This window comes from Podarcis bocagei (assembly GCF_964188305.1).
Source record: "Podarcis bocagei genome assembly, chromosome: W".
NCBI classification, from domain to species: Eukaryota; Metazoa; Chordata; class Lepidosauria; order Squamata; family Lacertidae; genus Podarcis; species Podarcis bocagei.
Genome location: NC_138131.1, coordinates 32,172,254 through 32,193,599, shown reverse-complemented (window position 1 = coordinate 32,193,599; position 21,346 = coordinate 32,172,254). Strand labels below are relative to the sequence as shown.

At 41.8% G+C, this 21,346-nt stretch overlaps 2 protein-coding genes and 1 long non-coding RNA gene across 5 annotated transcripts in view; 2 read left to right on the top strand and 1 right to left on the bottom strand.

Annotated features, from left to right (window-relative positions):
• Positions 1-21,346, top strand: part of LOC308577910 — a 467,797-nt gene that overhangs the window by 55,209 nt on the left and 391,242 nt on the right. The gene's annotated exons all lie outside the window — the stretch shown is intronic.
• The window catches only part of LOC308578071 (uncharacterized protein), a gene marked incomplete at its 3' end in the record, with an annotated part of 98,359 nt that overhangs the window by 18,069 nt on the left and 58,944 nt on the right, over positions 1-21,346 (bottom strand). The window lies entirely within an intron of this gene.
• The window catches only part of LOC308577893 (receptor-type tyrosine-protein phosphatase epsilon-like), a 90,463-nt gene continuing 79,233 nt past the window's right edge, over positions 10,117-21,346 (top strand). For all 3 annotated transcript variants that reach the window (XM_081178262.1, XM_081178261.1, XM_081178260.1), the window contains exon 1: positions 10,117-10,224. In XM_081178262.1, coding sequence (XP_081034388.1) covers positions 10,214-10,224 — 11 coding nt within the window. In that variant the 5' untranslated portion in view covers positions 10,117-10,213. The remainder of the gene's footprint in view (positions 10,225-21,346) is intronic.

The following is a 21,346-nucleotide window of genomic DNA, read 5'->3' as shown; positions in this document are numbered from 1 at the left end:
CCAGGCAGAGGACCTTCTTGGTGGTGGCGCCCGCCCTGTGGAACGCCCTCCCACCAGATGTCAAGGCAGCCACCAGACTTTTAGAAGACATCTGAAGGCAGCCCTGTTTAGGGACGTTTTTAATGTGTGACTTTTTAATGTATTTTTATTTCATTTTTTGGGAAGCCACCCAGAGTGGCTGGGGAAACCCAGCCAGATGGGCAGGGTACAAATATATTTGTAGTAGTAGTAGTAGTAGTAGTACTTTGTAGGATTTGATAATCTTTATAGGTCTTTTAAATTTCTAATCTATCTATCTATCTATCTATCTATCCCCTCCCCCGTTTCCCTTTCTGTACTTCCTTATCCTTATAAAATTGAATATATATATATTTTTAAAATTTACGGCTCCACAGTTCTCTGGGTCGCCCCATATTCATTACCCAACCACCTATGCTGCTCATGGCCAGATCACTTTGGGGCACTGCCATGCTGTAAAAAGATTCTCATGAAGCACAGATCCCCATGGATCCTTAGGGTTTTTTTATGTTTGGTCACCCTGAAATCACTATCAAATCACACCTGATGTATATGACCACAGAACGAACCACAAAAACCACAGAGCACAGCCAAGGAACAAACACTATATTAAATACTTTAATCCTCATGGATCGGCATGATTGTTAAATGGACTCCACCAAATTATATTGTAAGATCACACCAATGTCTATGGAATGACCGAAATACAAACGCTATCTGAAATGGTTCTGCATTAGCAAGAACATTGAAATAAAATGACATTCATATTCATAGCTTCCACTGTGAAGAACTGCACCTGGAAATTTTTGACACTGCTAAACCTCAAGAATGTCCAAGGCAGAGATTGTGATGATCTTACCTGTGAATGTAAATTATCAAACCAACTAGATGGAGACCACCAAAGTAACCATGAAAAACAATCACCTGTCTTGCGTCAATTCAGCTACAAATGGTTTTGGGACAAAAGTTGGTTGCTTTGCAGGGGTAGTAATTATAAATGGAGGTTTAACTGCAAGTTTTTTTGAGAACAGATTTTGTCAGTGCAAACTTTGAAATAGGGGGTTTCCAACGTGGTGCCCATGGGAATCATGTTGCCTGCTGACAGCTTTCCTGGAGTCCACCACGTGTTTTTAGAAAAAGAACAGGATTAGTGGTGAATTGTGCCCAGCATGACTTCAGATTGTTCATAGTACATTTGATTGACTACAGGGGCATATGAAGGGGCAGCGGGGTGATGGTGCCCCAGGGTGCCATGCTGGGGGGAGAGTGACAGTAAGGTCGCTGTACTGGCTGCCGCTCTTGCGGCAACTGTACAGGCAGCCCCTCTCGCAGCGACCGTATGGGCCATACGGGCAGCTGCTCTCACGGTGACTGTACAGGCTGCTGCTCGCGTAGCGTCCGTACAGGCAGCTCCTCTCACGGCGGCCGTACAGGCTGTATGGGCAGCTGCTCTCCTGGCGACCATACGGGCAGCCATGCATGCACAGTCCGTACAGGACATCATCCAGGACTTGTTACCATATTATAGCTGCCACAAAATCTATCGGCATGCCACCAGAACCAGGGAAGCCTTGCCAGTTGCAGCTCACACAGTTGAAGTGAAATAAAAGACAGAAGAGTAGATCGGGAAGAAAGTTCCCCAGACTGCAGGAAAAGATAACAGTAGCTCCAGCATCTGATTCAGTGCAGGCTGCTGAGGGGGTTGACTCCTTAAGATCACCAACTGACTATGAGACACCTGGAAAGCACTCAGCCTCAGATGACCTCCACGCCAAAAGGTGGGAAAGAGGATTTGACAGTGACCAATATTGATTATTTTGATAGCAGCCCCATATTCTCAACACAAAGTGAGAAGTGTTTGGACAAATCACTGATTTGTACATCAGTTCCCCCATGGCACAACTGTACCTTCCCCACACTCAGTCTACAAACCATGGGACTTGGGTTCAGTTGGCAACATCTGTGTGTATGACTATGACATAAACACACTGAAAGGATCAAACTGGATAAATGATCGCATAATAGATGCCTTTCTTGCCTCCAGGGTGATCATGGCCAAAGAGCTAGGTCACAATGGAACAATTTTCCCACTTACCGTACTTGCCACTTCATGCAGATATGTCAAAGATTGCCAGTGCAAGCTCTGAAGAACTGTTTGAGATTTGGAGTGCTAAAGAAAGATGTTTTGATTATTCCAGTAAATGACAGAGAAGTCCACTGGAAACTGATAGTAATCATTTTTAAAAGGAAGACCATGCTCTATCTAGATTCCAAACATGGATTGAACCACTCTGTGATTGATGCAATAACATCCTTCTTAGCATGTCTGTATGAGATGGATTCAAAATATCCCTATAGTTTTGCAGCTGATCATTTTTTGCACCAACTGATATACCCAGGCAAGGTACCGTAATTCCAGTGACTACGGTCCTTTCACATGTACCATTGCCCATCTGATTGCTTCTGCTGCCCAATTACAGTTCATACAAAAGGATATGGCTGCCATTAGACCCTGGATTGCAAAAGAAATAATACAGTACTGTGGAAAAACCTATTTTGAAGGACAAGACAAATATTTTCAAGTGGAAATTGATGCTGTTCCTCCCAAGAAGAGACAAATCTTGAACGAGAGTTACATTACTGTGTCTCGATCATGCCCAGAGGGATGGAAGGATACACTAGCCTATTGCTCAGATATCCTTGTTTGAAGGCTGCTGGTCACTATGTTTCTTGAAGGAAGGGTGCAGGAGGCCCAGTGGTGACCTAACTATGGCTTACTGTGAAGGAAACTGCAAGGACTGGTACCACTGCTTTCGCATAGGCATTGATTCAAAAGATCTTCCAGAGGTTTTTGTGTGTCCAGACTGTCAATCCACTGTGGCCAAATAGATTTTGAAACTGCGAACTGTCATATTCCACAGGTTGGTATAATACAGCAAAATCCAAACATATAGTTTTCATCATCATGGCAGGGATGGTCCTTTTCCATAGAATTCTTATTTATGGAGTTAGTTTTTATATCCTGCTTTTCTCTACTTGAAGGAGTCTCAAAGTGGCTAAAAATCTCCTTTCCCTTCCACCCCCACAACAGACACCTTGTGAGGTAGGTGGGGCTGAGAGAGTTCAGAGAGAAGTGTGACTGGCCCAAGGTCACCCAGCAGCTGCATGTGGAGGAGTGGGGAAGCGAACCCAGCTCACCAGATTAGAGTCCACCGCTCTTAACTACTACACCACAGAAACGTATCTCTTAAAACTCTGGAGCAAGCTGTTCAGTTCAGCCTCATAGTGATACTGATTTGTGGAGGGAAGGTTGGTGATGAGCAAGATCTGTTCCTATTTCCCAACACAGAGACCATAGAGCAGTTTCTTTTGGGGGCTGAACCTGCAGAGTGTTTCTGTTCAGAATTTCCGTGGCAGAAATTGGCTAAGTGCCTTTATAAACATTCAGCTTCTCAAATCGAACCCCATCATGAAACTTTCAGGTGTAGCTGTTGGAGGTGGAGGGCAGAGAAGGTGCTAGTCCTTACCTCCCTCCTCCCAGCCTATCATTGCCCAATGGGCTGAATTTCAGGGCTTTTGCATGTAAAGGGCAAGCTTGTTCTTTACTTGTTTAGACTCTTTAAACTTGGAAACAGATATTTGGCTCCATGACCAAAATGACCAAAAGGGTCAGCTTCTAGAGGACTGGAAAGATCATAATTGTACTTCCCCTACCCTCAGCCCTAACTCCGTTGAGTATTTTTTGTTATGAGACTGAGTGTTTGGGGCTGATGCTGTAGCATTCTTGTCTGGGAGCTTGATGAAAAAACAGAAAAGTGACCCTCACCTAACTCTCCAATGCCCTTCAACAAGAATGCTGTAGGAAATATTGCTAAGCCCAAAGGGAGGCAAGAATTTGCTTCAGCTCACCTTGTTAATGGCAGAGCAAAAGCTATGCGTGTGTCATTCTCAATCAGTCTACTTTCAGGACTGATTTTAGAACCCTCTTATATCAGGCCACATGGTCACTGGAGGTGGCCCCATCATGCAAACATGACTATCCACACAGGGACCATCTATTTTTGTTTTTTTCCCTGATACTGGATTTTAAGTCACAGTTACATCTTTTAAAACAGCTGTCAGTATATCACACTGTATTCCACTTGCCTTCCAAAGGAACACGTGGCTCTCCCCACATAGCGGGTTAGGTTGAAACTGCTGATCCAAAGTAATCAGTAATTTTTACGGTAATTACAATCCTGCTTTCCCTTGTACCAGCTTACCTTGACTTCAGTAAGGCCTTTGAAAAGGTCCCCCATGATATTATTGCAAAACAACTAGTAAAATGTGGGCTAGACAAAGCTACTGTTAGGTGGATTTGTAATTGGTTGATGGGCTGAACCCAAAGAGTGCTCATCAGTGGCTCACCTTCATCCTGGAAAAAAATGACTACTGGGGTTCCACAAGGTTCTGTCCTGGGCCTGGTGCTATTCACTATTTTTATAAATGATTTGGATGATGGAATAGAGGGTGTGCTAATCAAATTTGCAAATGACTGCAAACTGGGAAGGGGTTGCTAATACACCAGAGGACATGGTCAGAATTCAAAATGACCTGAATAGCCTAGAGAGCTGGGCCAAAACCAACAATATGGAGTTCAATAGGGAGAAATGTAAGGTAGTGCACCTGGATAGAAAAAATGAAATGCACAGGTGGGGGACACTTGGCTTGACAACAGTACCTGTGAAAGGGATCTGGGAGTCTTAGTCGACCACAAGCTGAATATGAGTCAACAGTGTGATGTGGCAGCTAAGAATGCCAATGCAATTCTGGGCTGCATCAATAGGAGTATAGTGTCTAGATCAAGTGAAGGAATGCTACCACACTATTCTGGTTGGTTGGTCAGACCACACCTGAAATACTGTGTCCAGTTGAAGAAGGATATTGTCAAGTTGGAGCATGTCCAGAGGAGGGTGACCAAAATGTAAAAGGTCTGGAATTCAAGCCCTATGAGGAGAGACTTGGGGAGCTGGATTTGTTTAATCTAGAGAAGAGAAGATTAAGGAGTGACATGATATCCATGTTTAAATATTTGAAGGGATGTCATGTTGAAGAGGGAGCAAGCTTGTTTTCTGCTGTTCTAGAGACTAGGATGCAGAATAATGGATTCAAACTATGGGAAAAGAGATTCCACCTGGGCGTGGTAATCCAGTCAGGGAAAAAGGGAGGCATACTATGTTTAGGGCACCGTTTCCAGCCCCTTCCCCTTTTCGGGGTGAGCATAGTGGATCCTAAAAAGGGCTGCTCAGTCATGGATACAGCTGCTGAGCTGCTCAACGGCCTCATTCCTTGAGTCAGAACGGCTGACCGCCCATGTGTCGGTTCATGACTAGGGGCTTCACATTCCTGCCCCCGTAGCCATTTAGTGATGGCCATGGGGGGAGGGTTTGGGGAGGTTGGGTTTGGTTTTTGGAAGACGCCTGTGCGTGAATTTGTTTTATGTGTGTAGATTAGTGCACGCTGACCAACGCACAGTCTTCGCAGTAGGGCTCTGTTCTGATGGCATGAGTAGTCATGACAAACTGGTGGATCCTATCTGCTGCAGCCTTCATCCGCCTTCAGAGCCGTTGTAACACACTGCTTGTTATCACCCGCCTGTTCTGCCGTTGAGGACTTCTTGGATCATTCTTTGTCTAACTCCTTCCCTGTTATGTACTAAGCTTGGATCCTAGAACAATAGGCAAGTAGGATCCTAGAATGCAAGAACTGATTGGCTTGCAGGAAAAGACCAATCAGGCTCCAGGAGGGAAGCAGAATCAGCTAGTCAGACGGGACTCATTGTGTAAATAATGTATATAAAAGCCTGAGGTTTTGGGGGAAATTCAATCACCGTTTTACAAGCTGCAATAAAGAGCATGAAATCACTACAGGACTCTGAGCATATTTAATTTTCTTTGACCTTACCACCTTGGGTGACCCTGCTGGGAGGACGAGATTCCCAATGGCTTCACTCACAAGGGTCATAGGAATGTGCAAGCCCACTCACCATGACAAGTGAGAGAACTGAGATAGATTGCACTGAGCCCTGGTTCTCATTAGACAAAGCGTTCCACCAAAAAGGCTCTGGCTCTGGTTGAGGACAGCTGGATATGTTTTGGGCCAGGGACCACCAGTAGGTTGCTGTTAGATGAGCGTCACACTCATGGGGGGTGTATTGGAAGATAATTCCCACAGATAAGAAAGGTCACAGACTGTTTAGGGCTTTAAAGATTAGCACCAAAACATTGAACCTGATTCGATACTCCACCTGGAGCCAATCCAGCTGATGAACAACCAACTGAATGTGGGCTCTCCACAAAGTCCAAGTAAGAACTCATGCATCTGCATTTTAGACCATTTGGAGTTTCTGGAGCAGTCTCAAGGGTAGCCCTGCATATCTATCTCTCTCACTCTCTCTCTCTCTCTATCACATTTATACCCTGCACTCCCCGGCTCAGGTGTACAGCAAGTTAAAGTAGTCTAGTCTGCAGGTGACTACTGCATGGATCACCATGGCTACGTTGGAAAGGGACAGGTACGGTACCGATCTCCTAACCTGATATAGATTCAAAAATTCCAGTTTGGCTACATTTGTGACCAATGCCTCCATAGAGACAGAAGCATCCAGGATCACACCAGGACTCCTGATGGCAGCTACAGGTGACTATTGCGCCCCATGAAGACCTGGGAGCTGGCAAAACAAACTGAAATCATTCTGGCCCAGCCATTGGACGCCCATCCTTAAAGGATAGAGATTCAGCCGACTCCGTTTCCTCCATCCCAGCACACCCACCTAAAAATTGGCCAATATATCCAGGGTAGCATCTGGCCAGGGCCATGAAGCAGTAGAACCATGATGTTTGTGTTCAGATCTGTGGTTATGTACAAGATATGTGAATAAAGGGTGAGTTTGGGGTTCCCCAATGCAAAAAGGGTGATGATCCATGAGGATCTGTGCTTCAAAACCATGTTTTTGAGCCATGGAGTGGCCAGGAAGCCATGGATCCGTGATTTTTGTGGTGCAGGATGTGCCCCTGGCCATGATGTGTGATTTGATGGTGAGTTTGGGCTGATCTAGTGCAAAAAGCGTGAGGATCCATGAGGATCCGTGCTTCAAAACCACCTTTTTTGGTCCACAATATGGCCAGGAAGCCGTGGATCTGAGTTTTTTGTTGTGCAGGCTGTGCCCCTAGACATGATGTGTGATTTGACAGTGAGTTTGGGTTGGCCCAAAGCAAAAAGTGTGAGGATCCATGAGGATCCGTGCTTCAAAACCACGTTTTTGGGCCACGGTATGGCCAGGAAGCCGTGGATCCGTGAATTTTGTGGTGGATGTTGTGCCCCTGGACATGATGTTTGATCTGATGGTGACTTTGGGCTGATCTAGTGCAAAAATAATGATGATCCATGTGGATCCGTGCTTCGAAACCATGTTTTTGGTCCATGGTGTTGCCAGATAACTGGGAATCCGTGATTTTTGTTGTGTAGGCTGTGCCCCTGACTATGATATGTGATTTGGCGGTGAGTTTGGGTTGGCCCAATGAAAAAAGCGTTAGGATCCATGGCGTTGCCAGATAACCGTGGATCCTAGTCTATTGTGGTGCAGACTGGACCCCTGGACATGATGTGTGATTTGACGGTGAGTTTGGGTTGGCCCAATGCAAAAAGCGTGAGGATCCATGAGGATCCATGCTTCGAAACCACGTTTTTGGGCCATGCCGTTGCCAGATAACCGTGGATCTGATTTTTTTGTGGTGGATGCTGTGCCCCTGGCCATGATGTGTGATTTGACAGTGAGTTTGGGTTGGCCCAATGCAAAAAGCGTGAGGATCCATGAGGATCCATGCTTGAAAACCACGTTTTTGGGCCATGAAGTGGCCAGGAAGCCGTGGATCCATGATTTTTGTGGTGCAGCCTGTGCCCCTGGAAATCATGTGTGATTTGACGGTGACTTTGGGCTGATATAGTGCAAAAAGGGTGAGGATCCATGAGGATCCGTGCTTGAAAACCAAGTTTTTGGGCCATGGAGTGGCCAGGAAGCCGTGGATCCGTGATTTTTGTGGTGTAAGCTGTGCCCCTGGGAATGATGTGTGATTTGAAGGTGAGTTTGGGGTAGCCCAATGCAAAAAGTGTGGGATCCATGAGGATCTGTGCTTGAAAACCACGTTTTTGGGCCATGGAGTGGCCAGGAAGCCGTGGATCCGTGATTTTTATGGGGCAGGCTGTGCCTCCGGACATCATGTGTGATTTGACGGTGAGTTTGGGGCAGCCCAATGCAAAAAGCGTGAGGATCCATGAGGATCCGTGCTTCAAAACCACGTTTTTGGGCCTTGGATTGGCCAGGAAGCCGTGGATCCGTGATTTTTGTGGTGCAGGCTGTGCCCCTGGAAATCATGTGTGATTTGACGGTGACTTTGGGCTGATATAGTGCAAAAAGGGTGAGGATCCATGAGGATCCGTGCTTGAAAACCAAGTTTTTGGGCCATGGAGTGGCCAGGAAGCCGTGGATCCGTGATTTTTGTGGTGTAAGCTGTGCCCCTGGGAATGATGTGTGATTTGAAGGTGAGTTTGGGGTAGCCCAATGCAAAAAGTGTGGGATCCATGAGGATCCGTGCTTGAAAACCACGTTTTTGGGCCATGGAGTGGCCAGGAAGCCGTGGATCCGTGATTTTTATGGGGCAGGCTGTGCCTCCGGACATCATGTGTGATTTGACGGTGAGTTTGGGGCAGCCCAATGCAAAAAGCGTGAGGATCCATGAGGATCCGTGCTTCAAAACCACGTTTTTGGGCCACGGTATGGTCAGGAAGCCGTGGATCCGTGATTTTTGTGGTGCAGGCTGTGCCCCTGGAAATCATGTGTGATTTGACGGTGACTTTGGGCTGATATAGTGCAAAAAGGGTGAGGATCCATGAGGATCCGTGCTTGAAAACCACGTTTTTGGGCCATGGAGTGGCCAGGAAGCTGTGGATCTGTGATTTTTGTGGTGGATGCTGTGCCCCTGGCCATGATGTGTGATTTGACAGTGAGTTTGGGTTGGCCCAATGCAAAAAGCGTGAGGATCCATGAGGATCCGTGCTTCAAAACCACGTTTTTGGGCCACGGAGTGGCCAGGAAGCCATGGATCCGTAATTTTTGTGGGGCAGGTTGTGCCCCTGGGAATGATGTGTGATTTGATGGTGAGTTTGGAGTGGCCCAATGCAAAAAGTGTGAAGATCCATGAGGATCCGTGGTTCGGAACCAAGTTTTTGGGCCACGGTTTCGCCAGGAAGTCGTGGATCCGTGATTTTTGTGTTGCATGCTGTGCTGCTGGTCATGATGTTTGATCTGATGGTGACTTTGGGCTGATCTAGTGCAAAAATAATGAGGATTCATGAGGATCCGTGCTTCGGAACCACGTTTTTGGGCCAGGGCATGGCCAGGCAGGCATGGATCCGAGTTTTTTGTGGTGTAGGCTGTGCCCCTGACTATGATATGTGATTTGACGGTGAGTTTGGGTTGGGCCGATGCAAAAAGCGTGTAGATCCATGAAGATCCGTGCTTCAAAACCACGTTTTTGGGCCACGGTTTTGCTAGGAAGCCGTGGATCCGTGATTTTTGTGGTGGATGCTGTGCCCATGGCCATGATCTTTGATCTGATGGTGACTGTGGGCTGATCTAGTGGAAAAATCATGAGGATCCATGAGGATCCGTGTTTTTTAACCATGTTTTTGCGCCCCTGCGCCCCCCCCAAAACAGTGGATGCGTGATTTTTTTGATGCTTTCTACAGAGTAAGACATGGTCTACAGTATCATGGTGGTTTTATTTAATTTGAATGAAAAAATCATATGAATTCACGAGGATCCGTGTAGATCCGCCTTTTACCTTTTTCCATGTTTACATTATGAGACGCAGCAGCCTTTTCCAGACAATCCTATGACTCTGGCTTTTTGACTATTTATCACATGCAACAGCTACTATAATTATGCCCAGCAGTCAAGGTTTCCATTTAGAAAAGCATGAGTAGCTGGTGGAGGGATGGGCTGGGACACCAATATATTTTCTATTTAAAAGGAACTTAGTTGCATATGAACTGGGATTTCCTGAAACAAAGATTTGCTGATAAAGGCTTACTTTACAGTTGATAGGCAAAATGGATCCCAGGGTATTATGTTGCTTGTCCGTTAGATCTGTTCTGGATGAAAAAGAGGTAAAAGAGTATATTGGATTGTTTTATTTAATGAAGTATGTTTTTAATGAAGTGTGTATTTATTGAAGTGTGCAGTGTAAGAGAGAATATATTGTAAACAATACAGTTTATTAGTTAAATATATTACAGTGCTTTTTCTAAGATCACATTTCATAGATGTGGAAAGGTGCCAGAAAAGGAATAAAATCACAGGAATATATAACAAAATTAAGATTCTGAACTTGGAAAGTGATATGTTCTGTTTAATATGACAAATAGCATGAGCCTGTAATGTTTACTTGGAATTAAGATTCACTGAGAGGAATGGGGCTCTCAAGTAAGTGTGCGTATGATAATGACCGTAATGGAATAGAAAACAATTGTCAATACCAAGCAATTGTTCGTTTATAGAAAAGCGAAATACGTACATGGATCATTGTGTCGAAATCAGTGCATTAAAGATAAATTTTACTTACAATTTTAGAAATAATATATAAGACCTCCTGTATTAAGAACACAAGTAGTGTTTTAATAGCTTTATTTCAATAATAATTGGAACTTAAATTATTTTATATTCTGTTGGGTGTAGACTTACTAATTCATATATAATTTCTAACAGTGAAGTTGTTGTGGAGTAGGCTGTTGGTCTAAAAATAACAGAATTAAAAATCATTTTTCATATGTGGAGGAGCTAGAAATATTATTCTGTGTAATTCAGTAATATTTAAATCTGGATAAAAGATCAGAAAGATAACAGAAAGGAACATTAGGAGATTTTGGCCCATGCCCATAATACCTTTCAGTTCTAAGTAAATTGTAAATACCTACGGGCTATGCTCCTGCTGTTGAGTGTGAAAAGTCTTCCACTGTGCTAAACAGATTTTCAGCATTGGTGGAAGAGGAAGGAGAATTTTGTGAATTTCTATCTAATTGTCTGTTCTATCAAATTCAACAACACTCATTTTGGTGGGGAAAGAGAACATGCAGTGAATGATCACATGCTGGATGGAGGCTGTTTCTTTTTGACCTCAGAATGTATGGAAACAACCCTGCAGGGATAGTCAATGGGGCGCCACCCATATGTCATTGGACTACAACTCCCATCAGCCTCAGTCAGAATGGCCAATGGTCAGCCTGGCTGAAATGTGTTCTCAAACCTGATACATCCTTCTGCCTGCCTGGATGGAAGATAGAGGGGGTGTGAATGTGTGTAGAAACTCTGGCACGGTCCCCCAGGAGGTTGTCCAGAAAGGAATGTGAGCCTTTGGTTGAAAAGGGTTTCCCACCCCTGTGCAAAGCTATCTCCTTCCTGGTTTGTTTATCCACTTGTTCAAAGGGGGGAACAAAGCGGGAACAGTCGGGCTTTGTGCAGCAGCCCAGTTTCCGCACAGTATGGTTTACTGAAGCTAATTGTTACATGTGAACTTAGCCATTATCAGATGTGGAGTGTATTTCTACCCTTCTAATTGGCTGGAAATTGCAGTAAATGCATTTCCTGACACTTTGCTTTTTGAATGATTTTATTACGCCCTGTAATTATATTTCATTTGTATTATGTGAAACACTCTTGAAGGCATGGCAAGGAGCATTTTCTTTGTTTTTTTTAAATAATAATAATAGATAATAAATTTTATTTGTACCCTGCCCTCCCCAGCCAAAGCCAGGCTCAGAGCGGCATAAAAAAAATACATAAAATACAATACATAATATTGATGAATATGATAGAAATTCCAGAAATAAATTCCCAAACTTTCATTTTGAAATACTTATACATTTAAACCAGGAGGAAAAATGAATCTGCAATGCATATAAAGGTAATAGCAAAATAGGCTTTTGGGGTGAGTAGGGGGACTAAGTCTACATGAAAGAAAATTTTCACTGTCCTTTGCCAGACTGCGACTGGTAAGCAAGGTAGTTTACATTTGCTTAGGTGCAGGTGTCATGTCATAGAATAATAGAAACATAGAAGAGTTGGAAGAGACCCCAAGGGTCATCTAGTCCAACCCTCTTTCATTGTCTGCATATAGTTGCTCTGCAAAGCAAATAATGCATGAAGACCACCTGCAGATATAACTGTGTGCAAGATTTAACAAAGCTGTCCTATTTTAAGGACTGATGCCTTTTATATGCTTCATGAATGCTTAATAGTGTATGTGATTTTTTTTTTATCGTGGAGTAAATCCCTTTTTTAAAACACTGCAGTAGAAAATAACATATGCTCTCTTAGTGAAGTCCTTGCTTGTTAGCATTAATATAATGCACACAGTTCTTTAAAGGCAGCAACATGGTCCCAGACCAGAAGGCGTTTAGACTGACATGATTATTTGTGAAAGAAGAAAATGACATTTCAGTAAACAAAGTGTGCATGCAGGCACCAATGTGTGCTTTATCCAGCTGTCTCCCTTGTTCATATATATATAATCAGAGATGGAGGGGGAGGGCTGTTGTTTTATTAATCTGTGAAAATGAGCCACCTTCCATACACTGATTTTAGTAATATTTCCCAGTGTGAATCACTTCCTGTATCTGAGCTGTCCTGGTGTCAATGCTTCCATGTTACTCAACACAGGGGCAGGGGTGAGCTGAGTAGCCCTGGCTTCTCTCTGAACAGCTCAACTGTCTGTGGCTATAACATCTTCCTGCGTGAAGCTGTACTGTACTTATGAAGGGTTCGACACAAACTGGAACTCTGCACAATTTGAATTCTGGGTCATGTGGAGCCCTTTGCGTCTACAGTGTTACTACAGATAGCTGCACTGTTCAAGTGGACATTGGAGTATGGGCTACTCAGTGTGCTCCCATGTCTGTCACGAGGAACATAGTACAGTGGTACCTTGGGTTACATACGCTTCAGGTTACATACGCTTCAGGTTACAGACTCCGCTAACCCAGAAATAATACCTCGGGTTAAGAACTTTGCTTCAGGATAAGAACAGAAATCATGCAGCGGCGGTGCAGTGGCAGCAGGAGGCCCCATTAAGCTAAAGTGGTGCTTCAGGTTAAGAACAGTTTCAGGTTAAGAACAGACCTCCAGAATGAATTCTTAACCTGAGGTAACACTGTATTAATTACTGAGGAGGGCTGCAACTTAACTCTGTATGTTTTCACTTCACTGCTGTTTTCTTTATGTCATACTCAACTTTCTATCTTAGCTAATATTAGAAGATCATTTTTTCAGTTCCTTCCTCCTTAACTTGAAATTAGCATTTGCCACACATGTGTATTGCATGTTATTTTTAATTTTTGTTGTAGCTGCAGAGAGGTCAGGCAGGAGAGAGTCCTGTAGCTAGAAGGAAGTGAAATGTAACAGGAAGAAATGACATCATCCCAGTCTTCTCCTACTCTGTTTCCTAAGCCTGATACATAATAGTGCAGATTGGATCTTTTATGTTAAAAGGAAAAACATTAACAACACTTGGCACAATAGGGTTCTTGGAAACTGGAGCAGCTGAAAGAAACATAAGACCCTTTGACATGTTTTATGCAGGTTGAATGGCTATGTTTGCACAGTTGCAGCGCCTAGGTAAACCTACATTTGCAATGATCTAAAGAGTTCTATGGATTGCTACAGCGCACGGAAATGCTGTTTATCTTCCTCCCACACTGGTACCTATTTGTCTACTTGCACTGGCATGCTTTCAAACTGCTAGGTTGGCAGGAGCTGGGATAGAGCAATAGGAGCTCACCCCGCCACAGGGATTTGAACTGCCGACCTTCCAATTGGCAAGCCCAAGAGGCTCAGTGGTTTAGATCACAGCACCACCTGCATCCCAGTAAACCAGTCTGTAAGTAACTGTGAGCAAGGAAAGTACCCTAAAATTAAATATCTTCATTTAACTAGCTTAGTATCTGTCCACCTTTGGACTCAACAGGTAGGCACACTTTCCTTCTATAGCCGTCAAGCATGAAGGGAGATTTAGAGATGCTTGAATCAATAGATTTACTGGACACATTTTAATGCTTAGATCCCAATAATTTAAATAGGATTTACACTTAACTTTCTCTGTTCTGGAATTCATAATAAGGTCAGATAGACAAGAACATTCTATCTGTCAGTTATACTCTTCATTTCATAAATAAGTCTCCTTTCAGTAGATCAGGTGTTATTGACCTTCAGTAAATTATTGCTAAACCTTGAGTGTTACAACTTCCAACCTATTAAATTCTCCCAATTTATCAAAAACCTTTATTGTTCCTATCAATCATTGTGCAGTGAATGTATAACACATTATCTCTTTTGCAAATCACACTGTTTTTAAATCATTTAGGATGCTATTCACAGTGTTAAGGCACCATCTTGTGAAGCTGTTGCAAGCTTAAATAGCAAGATAAGATAACCACCATATGTCTACCCGATTATGCTTATTTAATATTCTCTACACCCTGACACTACTGGACTGAAGCCTGTGCATTTCCAGTTCTTTTGACATAAGCTTGTTTTGATCTCTCTCTCTCTTTTTAGGGCATGTTAGGAAAATGTGACACCATTTTCTTCAGGTATTTTGAGGCTATTTGTCATATATTTTCTTAACTCTCTATATAAGCACCTTTATTAATAGACCATTTTGTTGTTGCTTGGCATAAATGAGTTACCAGCATATAGCTGCAAGTAAAATATCACTTAGAAAACTTTTGAGCTTCCTTTGCTCAGGTACTATATGTCATGGAAGCATAGAATCATAGAACTGTAGTGTTGAAAGGGCACCACAGGGGCCATCTAGTCAAACTCTCTGCAAGGCAGGAATCTTTTGCTCAATGTAGGGCTCGAATCCATCATTATCATTCCTCATCCCTGTGGCAATCTTGCTACCCATAAGGCCTAGAAGCAATCAGATCTGGCATTGCTTGTCTTCTTTCTCCTGGAAATGTGGATCTTTATTGCATTGGTCACGAGACATATTTGCTGCCAATAATCCACTGAATGAATGAATGAATGAATGAATGAATTGAACTGCTGAGATATATAAGAGAAGTTTTGTGAAACATTTCTTTATGGATACAGTACCGTACAGAATATAACAGGTGCACAGCTGTTAAAAATTCTTCGCTTATTAGTCTTAGCCAAAAAAAAGGGAACAGCAATTCCTTACAGATAGAACATTTGAACTTGAGATCAATTGAAGTTGAGAGTAAGAGGCTTACCTGCAGTGTTTTTCTTCTAGTTGAGTAGTGCCAGAAAAAAAGCACTGCTTACCTGAGTTCACCATGAGTCAATGATTAAGCTGGGTCTATGAAATACAATGAGGATTTTAATTTGGTATTCGAAATGGTACTAATCTGCTTTTAAATGTGTTATGGGAGGGGAGATTAGACCACAGCGCTACCCACGTCCCTACTCTTAAGTTAGACATAATTTTATTGGGCTTTTGGAGGTTTCTTAGAGGTTTAGAAGCCAGTGCTGAGTTCTACAATTTTAGGGATATGGTTTCTTAGTGGATATTGTGGTTGGTGCCTATTGAATCCTCACACAATACATCTCAGAACCCTTGGTTGGCTTGAGTATGAAACAAAATGGTATGATATTTCTATTGTACCCTTCCCAAAGTCTACATTATTTATACAACAAAACAAAAATCAATTGCTAGCTCTTATTTGCTCATATGTTAGCATTTCATTTATGATGAGTTGGGTATTTTTCTCCCAAAAGGGGAGTTTTATTGGAAAAAAGTTTCACATGGTGGTAATTGGCTTGAAACTGAACTATAAGAGAATCTAGTTAAATTCCAGCCTTAAAACTGACATGTTCTTTCAAGCATCTTTAGCAATATTTTATCATGTACATCACTACAACTGAGTTGCTAATTAACTGTGGCTATTAGGTGAGATAGGTGGTTAAACTACCTTGTATTTAGAATTATAGCTTCTGGCATTTAGGATGTATAATTTAAGACTTGACACAATGCATTAATTAGTGCAGACTTCATAATTTTATGTTGCATTGCTGATAAGTATGCTGTTTCTTAATTAGGCTTTATATTAAAATTATGTATCTGATTTGCTCTGTGCAAGCTTTATCAAGTAAAACAAATGATTTGACTTATATTTTCAGTATTTATTAATGAGAAATGGGAGCTGAGCATTATTGCTGTGACAGCTTCTGAAGATAAGTGGTATTGTTTAAAAATACAATGGAACTCAAATTGTGATCAAACAATGTAATATGGTTACTTATAATTATGGCACAAGAAGATTATTATTTCAAGAATTCCCATTAATAAAGACAATTTACTTATTATTATTAACACCCATAGTTCCTCGGTGCGTATATCCACATATAGACGAAACATATGTATTTATGGCCAATGACACGTCTGTGCAGATTTGTTTCTGCAAAAATTGGTGCTGGAGATCTTCTGTACACATGCAACTGATTAGTGAAAAAAATAGCTCCTCCTTTTTCAGCATCTTTAATTGTGATGTTTAGATTAATTCCAAGGCTGTAGATAGCATCACACTTTGTGCAGCTGGGGTTATACGATACAAAAAAATACTCTTCGCTGAGCACCTCAGCCTTGGGTGTAGTAGCAGAAGTACTTAGTCACAATACCAGAGTAGATTTCTACACTATCTGAAGGGGTCCACGCAAAATTCCTCTTCCCTTATTCCTGAGGAATGTGCTGTGCATTGCTGCACTGTCCAGGGGTGCATTGAGAAGATGGTAGTTGTATGCTGATGCACAGGTTAGTGTTGTGATTGATGTATTTCCTGAGTTGTAGATGATGGGGGTGGGGAACACAGAATTAAATCGTGTGTGGATTCTTCTACATGCCTCAGTGTGGGAATGGGTAGAGTAACAATGTGGCTGTGGAAATTTCAGGGTACAGTGGTACCTCAGGTTAAGTACTTAATTCGTTCCGGAGGTCCGTACTTAACCTGAAACTGTTCTTAACCTGAAGCACCACTTTAGCTAATGGTGCCTCCTGCTGCTGCTGCGCCGCCGGAGCACAATTTCTGTTCTCATCCTGAAGCAAAGTTCGTAACCTGAAGCACTGTTTCTGGGTTAGCAGAGTCTGTAACCTGAAGCATATGTAACCTGAAGCGTATGTAACCTGAGGTACCATTGTATTCCTGTTGTGGCCCAAAAAGATGTGGAGCAGATTAGATAGTTCAGTATCTTGTCTATTTCTTTGAAGAAGCAGAGGGCTGTATCCAGAGCCAGTCCTACTCAGAGTAAACAGATTGAAACTAATTGACATGACTAACTTGTGTACACAGTACTACTTGCCTCTGGATTAGTTGCCTTGTTTTGGAGAATTTCTGCCAGGTACATGACTGGAAAGTTGATCCTTTACACAAGGTTACAGTTATAGTTTACTATCTTTGTTGCCTCTTTATGGTTCTAATTTCAAACTGCAAGCTTATTGCATTTAGCTCTGTGAAATCACTAATACTGTGACAGTGCTATATGAATAATAAAAATAAATGGTGATAACATTAGCTATAATTACACCAAGTTAATGAGGTATTTTTTCTTTATTATTATTTTGCCTTTAAATCTAAAAGTCCCCATAAAGAAAGCAGTTCTAGTTTTGCTGAACACAAACCATACTGAGATAGATATCTTCCATTTATTAATAATATAGCTAAGAGAATAGTTGTTTAGAGAAGCATGGTTTAAAAACAAGCAAGCAAACAAACAAACTTGCAGGCGGTGTTTCTTCTGCAATTAGGACAGGGCTGCCAAAAGCCTTGTTTCAAAAGAATATAAATGAAGTTTAGATCATTCAAAATAATAGCGTTAACCAAAAATAATAATAATTACAATTGCAAAATAGAAACTAATTCCCTGTTTATTCAATTATTCATTTCTAGATGGCTATATATAAGGAAATCTGGATTTCCCCTAGTGTTTCATGAGCAGCTGAAAAGCATAAAACTATAGAGCTAATTAATGCAAGTATAGCTGTGATACTTGAACAGTGATTACCAACATATTACAAACTTCACGCATACATCAGTACTGTAGGTATTAAAAATATATCTTGGAACTTAGTCCTTCTAAATTCTACTCTTAACTTTATGGAAGCTGCTTTTTTCAGACTGCTAAGTTTGGAAATGATTGCCTTGTACTTGAAATAATGTAAATGGAATTTGAGATTAAAGATCTGTAATCTGAAAAGATAATTTAATGTTCAGTAAGGTAATGATACGCTTTTTGATATATTTCTGAAATGTGAGTTTAGATTTTGGGAGCGCTAGGTAGACTGAAGTTAATGTGTATTTATTAAGGTTTCCTATTTGTATTGCAGTTCATGTTAATACACAATGCATGTTACAGAATAAAAATTGAAGTCTATGTATATGGAAGATATGTAATTAGGCTTCCTTCTGCATTTTGAATATCCCATTCTCAGTGATGTTGTTAACAGTTAATTCATGTTGAAGAATTCAAACATGTCTAGGGTGTTGGGGTTTTTTTGGAGTTGACAGTGAATTTCATAGACCTTCCATTTAGGAATCCTTGACCAAAAAAACTTCTCATGACCTAACCTGTCATATCATCATCACCTAATATGGGGTTTTTGTAGAGCTGGACCAATAAAATAAGTGAAATGTGCTCATGCTTTTAAAAGCTCTTGATGCACCGTTCAGAGACTAATGTTCACCTTCATCTAACCTGTTCTCATGGTGTTGCCTGAAGCAGATTGCTTTTCATCCTGTTGCACCCTGCTGCTGGCCAGCCCTAGACATATTGGCCCCAATGCTTGGGCCAGAAGATGAAGTGCAGTTAAACCTCATGTCATTCATAAGATTTATTCAAGGTTCATTTTATAATGTTAAGTCTCTCACTTAAAATAAGTAGATAATCTTCTACCTTGTAGTTCAAGACTTAAACATTACTTCAAATTATGCTTTTTCCTCTGAATGGCTGCAGGGAATTCTGCTTCTTATCTTTCTAAGGCAGCAGAATTTAATAAAAATGAAGTCTTTTGTCCGGTTCCATTAAAAGAATGTCAGGACAGTCTACCAATTATTTCTGGGTCATAATTTGGAATTAATGTAGAAGCACACAGCCCCTTGGGTGATTAAATAATATTGCATTTTGGCTATATGCTTTTTTCAGTATACTATTGGCTATCAATGTAACAAAGACAACATTTATTTTAGCCAGACCTTAATTTTCAGCTCATTTTTTTAGTGGGGTTGGTTGAGTTGGATCTGCAGTTTCATGCATATGTTTGGTGAGCATTTTAGGTTTTTTACTCACTTGCTTTTAATGTATGGTTCTGAGTTTATTTGAGTTCACATTTGTGAAATAAACATCTAGGCAAACATAGTTAATACTAACACTAATACTAATAATATCAGAAGCATGGGATTTCCCCCTGAACAGACCTATGAAATGTCTCTAATAGCTATATCATGGATAGGGGTTGTTGGCATCTGTCTGTCTCGGCAGCCAATGGAAGAAGTGCGCCTTTTGAAGTGAAGTCAAACAGTTGGAAGGTTGCAGTGCCTGCTGCGGCTGCAGAGATCAATACAGGAGAGACATGTTTTATTGCAGGTGGGGCAGATGTGCACCATGGTGTTTTTTCTCCCTGCACTCCTCCCAGCAGTCATTCCTCTTCAGGTTACTTCTGTGAATACATGACCTTTCTGTCTCCAGGCACTGCAAGGAATTCCCACATAGCAGGGTTGATGTGGCAAGCCCTCATGTCTTGTTTTCAGACATCTTTGTAACACAGAGCTAGTCTGCCTGTAGGCCTGGTGTCTGAAGCCAACTCCCTATAGAGCATGCCCTCGGGGGTAAGGGTAAGCTAGCACATTTTAGAGACTATGATTATCTCTGTTCACATGGTAAAAGAAAGGCTTGAACTTCAAGATCCAAGGCAATAGGCTCCATGATATCAAAACATCTATCAAAGTTTACATTTTCGAGCACAATTCAAAGTTTTGGTGCTGACCTTTAAAGCCCTAAATGGCCTTGGTCCTGTATACCTGAAGGAGCGTCTCCACCTCCATCATTCAACCCAGACACTGAGGTCCAGCGCCAAGGGCCTTCTGGTGGTTTCCTCACTGCAAGAAGTCAAGTTACAGGGAACCAGGCAGAGGGCCTTCTTGGTGGTGGCGCCCGCCCTGTGGAATGCCCTCCCACCAGATGTCAAAGAAATAAATAACCATCTGATGTTTAGAAGACATCTGAAGGCAGCCCTGTTTAGGGAAGTTTTTAATGACTGGTGTTTTAATGTATTTTTTTATCTTTTGTTGGAAGCTGCCCAGAGTGGCTGGGGATACCCAGACGGGGTATAAATAATAAATTATTATTATTATTATTAGTCTCATGCACACATTCTAGGGATCCTTTGATGAACCTGAATCTTTATTTGCCCCCTTTGTCATTGGTTCTCAATATTTTAGTACACACTGGTAGGTATCAGAGTGACTTGGCATTGAGATCTGGATTTCTCAAGGGAAAGCTCCTACACACGTTCTATCTTCAAGCTTTTACTCTGCTTTCTAGGTGAGAATGTCAGAGTCACTAAAAATCTGTCTTTATGACGGCACACCCCAGATTTGAATGATTTTAGTATCTGAAAGTGTTCAGATATATAAAAACCATGAACCTTTGATTACTGCAGTGTGTGTAAGTCCCTCATCCAATTTGCAAAGTTTATATACAAACTGTAACATTTTCAGCCCAGTTTCTTACTACAATAGGAATATTTATTTGTGTAGTTTTAAACTTTGTCTTCCTTTATGAGGCAGTATTTTGCTTAAATTGAAGTGGTGAGTAATATTAATGTTTAATTTTCTTTCAGAGAGTGCCTGCATAACTTGATATAGTCCCTAGAGAGCACAGCTGAAGGTCTGGCCTGTGCGCTTGATTAAATGATTTTTCCTAGCATCAGCACTAAATATATTTCGCTCTCCCGACAGCAGAAAGTGTGAGATAGCTTTTCATGCTTTTATTGGGTTTTCTGTTCTTTCATCAGCCTGCTTGTAACATATTTAATTGCATAAAGATAGGAAACGTTATGTTCTCCCCAAGAAGCACATTCTAACTTCTTTATGTTTCCTGACTGAGCTTTGTTTCACAGTGCGGCCTTTTTGCAGGGAGTCAGAAAATACAAGTGTGTATCCCACACCAAGGTAACCTGGGAGGGGAGATTCTAAGGAGACAAGGGGTCATGTTTTCATACAA